This window comes from Nelumbo nucifera, chromosome 5 (assembly GCF_055504915.1).
Source record: "Nelumbo nucifera cultivar China Antique chromosome 5, China Antique-T2T, whole genome shotgun sequence".
NCBI lineage: Eukaryota > Viridiplantae > Streptophyta > Magnoliopsida > Proteales > Nelumbonaceae > Nelumbo > Nelumbo nucifera.
The window spans coordinates 52,702,702-52,711,127 of NC_142653.1; the positions used below are offsets into that span (position 1 = coordinate 52,702,702).

At 35.0% G+C, this 8,426-nt stretch overlaps 1 protein-coding gene across 1 annotated transcript; it reads right to left on the bottom strand.

The window, feature by feature from the left end:
• Positions 1 to 1,403: 1,403 nt before the first annotated feature.
• Positions 1,404 to 4,714, bottom strand: LOC104596717 (glyoxylase I 4-like). Its single transcript, XM_010257990.3, has 3 exons — positions 4,352 to 4,714; positions 2,125 to 2,462; positions 1,404 to 1,797 (listed from the first exon to the last, which is right to left on the bottom strand). The coding sequence occupies exons 1-3, from the start codon at positions 4,558 to 4,560 to the stop codon at positions 1,721 to 1,723; spliced, it is 624 nt and encodes a 207-aa protein (XP_010256292.1). The 5' UTR covers positions 4,561 to 4,714; the 3' UTR covers positions 1,404 to 1,720.
• Positions 4,715 to 8,426: the final 3,712 nt, after the last annotated feature.

Consider the following 8,426-nt stretch of genomic DNA (forward strand, 5'->3'; position numbering starts at 1 on the left):
TGAAAAGATATTATTTTAGATATTTATTTCATGATTTTTTTTGAAGGAAAACTGGGAAGAAAATGGTTTACTAGCCAATACCACTAATTCCACCAAATAAAAAGAAGAAAAAGAGAAATAGTGCCCAACTTGATCTGATATGAGTTTGTAAATCGAAGTTAACCTGAGTCAAACCGATTATATCATGTTAAAATATCTAATTTAATAAGTTTCTAATTTGAAAGGAAGCGGAATCATCTCTCTCCTCATCCCATGTTTTGACTGTTTCCCAGTTCCCTCTTTTTCTTGCTTCACAAAAATTCAAATTCAAACTATTTTGAGTTTTTGAAAGATACATGCAACTGTCAGGATTAGTGAAACCAGTCCAGACATTGTACCAAATTCCATGATTAGAACTTGGGTGGTGTTTGATAATACTCTTTAGATGTCTATATGTAACATCTAGTGAGAGAAAAGATGTCTTAAATGGTAAGAACTAGTGTCTTGTCATACTAGAATTAGATGAACTTTAGACGTGATGAAATACTGTTAATGTCCTCATTACTTTCATCTATTTAGTAGATAAAAGTAATAATAATAACAACAACAATAAATAATATTGTTTTTTAATAATAATAGAATATTTATTACTAATTAAGTAATAAGTAATGTTATTTTTTATTTTAATAAATGATAACTTCTAGTAATAATGTTTATTTATTAATAATAATCAGTATTGCTAAAAATATTTATTATTATTGATTAATAAGTAATATTATTTATTTATTTAAATATATAATGAATTTTTAATTGTACTATTTATTTAATGATATTTTTAAATATTAGTATTATAATATTTGTATTTAATATTATTTTTGTTATTTATAATTTTATCAAACAGTAAAATGATCTTTTCATCCTCTAAAAAATAAAAAGATTGTTTTTACATCTTTTCAGATTTTAAACCTGAATAATAGCATTTTTGAATTTTTAGACATCTTCAGATTTATCAAATGTCATCTTATTTTTAATTTTAACGTTTGTAGCATTCCTTTGAATATTTTTCTTTTACAGTTTAAACTGACAACAATGCTCGTATTACGAGTTAGATTTAATGTCCACTCCGTCAGTTTCGATTGACAAAAATGTCAGCTCAGTTTGGTCCAATGGATAGATTTGTATGTCACTAAACCGACCCAAACCATATACGGCCCTAAATTAGATTAAAAGACATGGGCATTTCTATCAATGCCTTAAGGCCATTTTTGGAAGAAAAAGTTTTAAAACAATCTTTTAAATTAACTGTCCTTATTTAGAGGCTGTACCAAACAATCTGGACATGTAAACTAAAATTCATCCTCTCAGTGCTCAGACGTCCATTCGGTGCAAACAAACGAGTCCTTTATTATATTTGATGACAACAGTGAGACAGAAACTGGCTCTTTATTATATTTGATTATACAATGGAGACTATTACATACAACAAACAAAAGCTCTCAAACCAGCGCAAGCTAAGCGGACGAACAAAATCAATCTCAAACTCCCTTCCCTATATTTAGATACACTGTACACAAAATCCTGAGGAAAAAAACAAACAAAATAGAAACTATTTATCCTAATAGACTTTTCTGGAATTTAGAACATGTCCCAACTGTTGTCATCAGCTCTCTCTGCAACCTCTGTGTTCATGCGCATTGAAGTTGAACCATTTCTCAGAGAAGAGGTTTCTCTCACAGATCTATCAGAAAGAGAGGTCAAAAAACTTGTCCATCATCAAGGCACATTCATCAGCGCACCGTAACTTCTGCATTCCCTTCCCTGCAGACATTCATTGTATACAGTACTGTTTTTAGCTGACAGTGAGCTGAAACATTTCTTGACAGGATTCATACATTGAACTGAGGGTGGTCCGTTTGATTCGCAGTCGGAATTGGAATTAAAATTTTTTGAAACATGAATTGAAATGGTCTATTCCCAGTTCATGCAGGAATGGAAATGAGAATTGGAATCAGCAGAAATGTAATAGGAATAGCCCATTCCGGTTCCAATTCCAAACCCCTATTCTCACGAACCAAATCAAACGGGGCTTTGAGTTTAAACTTTATATCAGATGAGAAGAGAAGAATTAGGCAATTGAGGACTCACCAGGAAGAGGAGCCGTGTGGTTCTTTTCGATTGGGTAAGAGGGCTTGAGAGGGCATGAAGAAAGTGGAAGAACAGGGAGATTATCGCAGTTGCAGATTTCAATCATATATCCATCTGGGTCATGGAAGAAGAGCTGGTCCACCTTAAGCCCACCTTCCTCCACCACTGCCGTGACATAGTCGATGTTCATCACCTCCAATTTCCTCATTACCAGTTTCATGTCTGTACACTGGAAGGAAATGTGGTTGTCCTTTGGATTGATTACTGCTTTCTTCTCTCGTTTATCATTTGGGGAGCTGCACTCAAGCAAGTGGATGCCAATTCCATAGTTGAACAACCTGAACAGCAATAGCTATATTAGTCCCTAACTCACTGACTGATTAACAATTTTGTGCTGAGAATATATTATATGATAACTTTTGCAATTAAGTTGCACCTCTAGCCATTCAAGGTTGCAACTTACCCTCTTTCCATTGCACCTAGAAGCACTGTTAGGGTCTGTTTGACAAGTCTTTTAAGAAGATCTTCTAAGATTTTCAATGAAAGACCTACACCCTCAAAAACTCGCAGGGGTCTTAAAGGGCTGAAAATCTTAATCAAAGACAAGATCAAACAGATCCTTGTAAAAGGACAGTTGCACCAAACTAAAATTTCTGGGGTAAACTGAATAAGACAGCTACATCAGCTGACATCTAACCTAATTGTACGGGTAAAGCTAATATGGGTGCCCACATCAGCTGACATTTCTTATACTATTTTACCGTGAAAACATTTTACAGCTTCAATAGAATCAATAGTTTATTATAAACATTTTTTTTTTAGACTTTCATGGATCAAATGTTCCCTTTTCATTAATTGTTATTTATTTTTAAATGCATTTCATACCTTTTTCTCTCCCTATACACACTTATGTACATGTATGGCCAACCTCTAGTATAGAACCCTAATGCTGCATTTGGTACTTTGTTCTGTTAGCAAACAAAGGGAGAAAAATAAAGTAGAGGGCTCTCTTACTTTCAATCAAACCAAATACAATAAAAAATTTTGGAAGAAAAACATTGATGTAGACCAACCAACAACTTGGAAAACAAAGTTTCACTTTTATTTTATTTTGTTTAAAACAAGTTTCCATGAGGCCACCTGGCTAGCTCCTGGTACGATATGCGATTTTTTCCTTCCTTTGTTTCTTTGACAAATGGTAAACTAAACTCTAATTAAAATACAAGGAAATCCCTGCTTATGATGACAAAAATGACAAATGTGGACACGCGAAGATGCTTTAATGTCCCCCCAACCAACCCGTACACAAACAAGACAAAGCGTTTAAATTGGAAAATGACTTGTCAATTCCAGTCACTCAAAAAATCAAATAAATCCTGCCAAATTTTCAAGGGAAATTGATTAGAGGGATGGGGGATACTACAGGATTGTTCCTTTCGTCTTAATCAGGTCTCTAGAGAGTTCTTAGAAAGCTAGAAATTAAGAAGCTTAGTACTGCTCATCCAACGCTCTACAGACACAATAGGTCCCAACACAACACATTTTTTATTTCTCTTCTCTTCTATTTTACCCTGAACCCCGCGTTGTCTGCAGCATGTTACACGTGCAGCAGTCTCTGTGCAGCTCCCATTGCTTGAAGAGTTGGAAGTCATCCATCACCTGTGGAAATGCCCTCAACTACTGTACTATACTGCTGATATGAGTTGGTGTTAATCAATTGGAAATAAATAATACATTGCTGGGTATGGGTATTTTCATTTCTCCTCTTCAACGCTTTTGCTTTGATTTGCATTTTGCAATCTAGCTCAGAAACCCTTTTTTCTCTATCAAAATTATCCACAACTTCTCATTCATCAAGAAGGGGACAGTTTTGTTCATTTTGTTGATGTCTTGGTAATTATGATCTAAAGTATAGATTCCAATCAGATGACCAAAGATTATTCCCTCTCTGCAACCCCCCCACCCCAATCCCCAGCCCCAACTGCAGCCCAAACCCATGAGGATGATCCCAAGTTCCTAATTAACCATCCACCATCCGATCAAGCTAAAGGGACCCAGATTCAAATCGTCATCTGGATCTGCAAAAGAAATCTTCATTCTCTTGCATGAATCTGTCAAAATCTGAACTAAGACAAGATGGAGACAAAAAAACAAGCAGTAGAGAAAAGATCGACAAATGAAAGAAAATGAATATGAAGAAAAAGAAGAAGAAAGAAGAGAATCATACCAAGCTCCTTCAAACTTGAAGGAAGAAGGCCGCTTGATAAGCACAAAGCCCAGCACCTCCTCGTAGAATTTCACAGACTTCTTGACAGATTTACAAAGGAAGGAAACATGGTTCAGCGACATCAGCGGCATCGTTGCTTCAGATGAGTACCCATTTAGCATCTTCTCTTCTTCAATTTCCACCACCGTTCTCTTGATCTCTCTTCCCATCTTTCTCTCTCTCTCTCCTCTCTCTAAGCCTGAGCTCGGTTCTTGGCTGGCTGAAAAACGCAGGAAAGCACAGCTCTCTGGACGAGCTTTTGTGAGAGAAAGCTACTACTACTAACAGCGGTGCTTTCCCTCTCCCTCAATGCTTGCTTTTAATGTCACAGCATCACTTGCTTATATAAGCAGAGAAAGCAAAATTAATCCATTAATAAAATTAAAAGTCTAAGAAATAAGCTGGCAAAATGTGGGTCTCATGTTCCACATCAATCCTACGCGTAACATAGTCATATTGATACCCCATTAAGCTGGGAAGTGACGGTCTTATCCACAGTCATATTGATACCCCATGGACCCACATTTCAGACTGTCTGATGCACTGTTTGTCTTATATTCCTGGAAGTAGGTGAAACATGATCCAGCCAAGTGCCAACCTTAACCATTGATCGGACGGCTGAGATTGTTTCGCGGTACATACCGTCTTTGGGCAGTTTTGATTGGTTTCAGCCCAAAATTACAGCAAATACATGAACCAGAATCTCGAAATTTTATGTCATTTATTTAGTGGTGGTAATTTGTCCATTCTGGCACGTCCTCTTTTTCCTAAAGACAAAATTCTTCCCATTTATTTGCCATCTTTCCGTCTCGTTGTTGGTGATTATGTGTAGCACTTATCACATTTGTCTTTGTATATGACAGCTGGAGCTATTTATCAAATAAAAAAAATACAGCAGCTGGAGCTGGTTCGAGAACACTCTTCAGAATTTGGCCATTGACCAAATGTTCGGGTCGGGTCAGACCAATCCATTGGGTCGTGGTGGGCTGGGATTCAAGATTCTCACCATCTTTTATTTATTCATGAAATTGTATATCGTACAGTACCATGTGATAAATCTTATAATATAATCAGATTAAATCCATTCTACGTCCATGCCTCACATAAATTTAAAAAAATTGGAAACGCTAGAAGATGACTTTTGGCATAAAAAAGAAAAAGATAATACTTAGGCATTCGTTTCTGATATTGACCTTGACCTATTAGGGTAATATGTAGCATGGTAAATATTATTGGTAATACTGTGAATTAGGTCCCATTTGGCTGAACTGAATTACTTATTTCTTTATCTTTTAGTAGATAAAATAGTTAGATAAAATATATATTTTTCTCTAAAAATATAAAAAAAAGATATTCAAGAAAGAATAATCAACTCAACTTGCTATATATTCAGCCATTATAAAAATAGTATCCAGACTAAAAGAAAAGGAAACAAATCATTTAGTTCAGCCACTTCAGTAATATCAAATGCCCTTAAAATATTTTCAGCTTGTTTTGTAATCCTAATGGTTTGATTTGATTTCTTTATCAATTCATGAATAACTAAGAAGGTTTATGACACAATTATTATTATTATTGTTATTATTAATTTATTATTTTTCTTTGTTTCGGTGGTAGGTGCCAATTATAACCCTATCATGACAAATTATCAAACAAAAGTTAGGCAAGGTGGGCAAATCCAACAATACCAAATTACAAATATTCTAATCAGGGCAAGATCTTTTCCGGATTTTAATGGTTAATGAATTTTAGTTTTATTTGCTAAAAAAAAAAGAAAAAAAGAAAAAAGAACTCTTCCATCGCAGACATCCCTTTCAACTTTCTAGTGTGAAGATGGATATGGATGCATTCAATAACTTTATCTACGGGCCTCATTCATCATCCATTAGTTTATTAGGCTGTGTTTGGAAATGATGTAAATAAGTGTGAATGTAAATATATAAAGTATAAAATGGTTCATATAAATTGTAAAGTTGGTTTAGTTTTGCATTGATAAATTTATCTTCTTACCAAATAGATTTTTAATTGTAATGGATGCAAACACAGATTTCAATAAAATATATGCATTAGAAAATATGTTTACTGTCATTTGTCAATGCATAAATGTAATGTTAGCAAACATAGGCAAAAGTGAACCAGAGTGCAAATTTGCCCTAAACCGGGATTTATACTTCATTTGCATATTTTTCAAATGCAGCCTTAAGTCCAAATTCTCTGGGCATATATCTTTTCCAACAGTGATCTATGAAATAATCATTTTGTCTTTCCTTGATTATGAGGGTATATTAATTAACCCAACTTTAGCTTCATCTGACAGCAATTAACGAATAAGGAGCTTACTTATATTCAGTTCAGCCATTCAAGGTTCAAAAATTCGATACCTATCAGTTTGTATTGACTAATACGTATCGTATCGGAAAACCCCGATATGACCTTATAGAAGATGTATCAGGGTTCTGAATTCAGAAGGTGGAGGAACCTTAAACTGACCCCCTGAACCAGTTTTAAAAAAATAAAAAAAAAGAAAATACCGATACGCCCCTATTGATATATCGAACATATCGATATTTAGAACCTGCTGAGCATTTTATAAATGAAATTTGTCTATTTGCTGGCTTCTAGAAAACTCCTATTTTATTAGCCAACGATTAGAAAATAAGGTAGATTGGAGATTATTCAATTAGTACAATGCTATTTTAATTAGAATTTACTGTTGATGAATAAATATATTACGTTTTATTGATAATTTGAAAATTAAAAAAAATAATAAAAGGTTATGCTGTCATGTTATGCTTTTTCAAGCATTTAGTTGAAAATTTCAGCACGGGTTTTATTTTCTGTTAGGTCGCGCGTTTTGGTAATTGAAATGGAGATGCCTAACAAACCATTTTTTTTTTTTAACTTTTGTGATAAGAAAAAGAAAGTAAAATATAATATTACGAAGATTTATAATATAAACATTTGTACATTTTACCTGTGACATCAGCAAAAGCATTATGATTTTAGTGATGTAGCAGCTGTTTATGTTAACAAAGCCATGCATTCCAACTCACACTCCCTCAAATTATTCTCAAACTAGCGGGACTCATGGGATGCATGAGATTCATTATAGAAATAAGTAAAAGTATATAATTATTTTATAGGGTAAATTATAAAGACCCAGTATTTTGTTTTGCGACAAAGACCTCTTATACTATGATCGTGAGACAAAAATCCCCTTCAGTTAATTTTTCGTCCAAAACAAAACTTGTTTGTGCTTTTGGGCTTTGAATGCACCTCAGCCTTTATGATCTAACCGTCTCCAAGCTTGAACCCAGGAGTTACCGGAAATCCCGAAATCAGAATAAATCAGTTAAAATGAGCTAACCAGAAAATTGTTATCAACAAAATGAAAGAAAAAGGAGAAAAAATAGAGAACAGAACATACCCGAAATATTTGATCCTTGTTTGTCTAATTTCTTATTATCCAAATGGGGCATTTTGTCAGCATCACAAATCGAATAATTTTGCAACTCCGACTTCGGAATCGGCCAGCTTGGTGAAGGCGGCGAGGATGCCTCTTCTGAACTACTATGGTTCCCTTCTTCATTCGTAGTCCCAACAGACGTCAAAATATCATAGCTCTGCAGGAACTGCTATCCTGAGACTCTTCAATGGAATCCGTAAATGACTCAATTTCCCGCTGGCCGGAAAACTCGATGACACTCTCTATGTACAGAGGATGAAATTCAGCTCCTCTGATTGCCTGAAAATGGCATGGAGCCGGCTCGAATGCAAAGGCCAGCAAGTGAAGCAACCAAACCACCTTGGCCATTGCCAAGAACTCTTCTTAACACTCACTCCTTGGGTAGTTGTCCGTCGAAATCACTCGACGCTGCTCAAAATGTCCGAACAGAGACTCCTCCATCTTGGGGTGAACGAGATCATAGAGCAAAATTTGCCAAAGCCACAAGTGGGAAATATGCTTAGGAGCTCAACTGGGTCTGTGGCCTTCATATCTTGGAACTGATCCAAGCAGTCTCAGCGGAACTGGTCG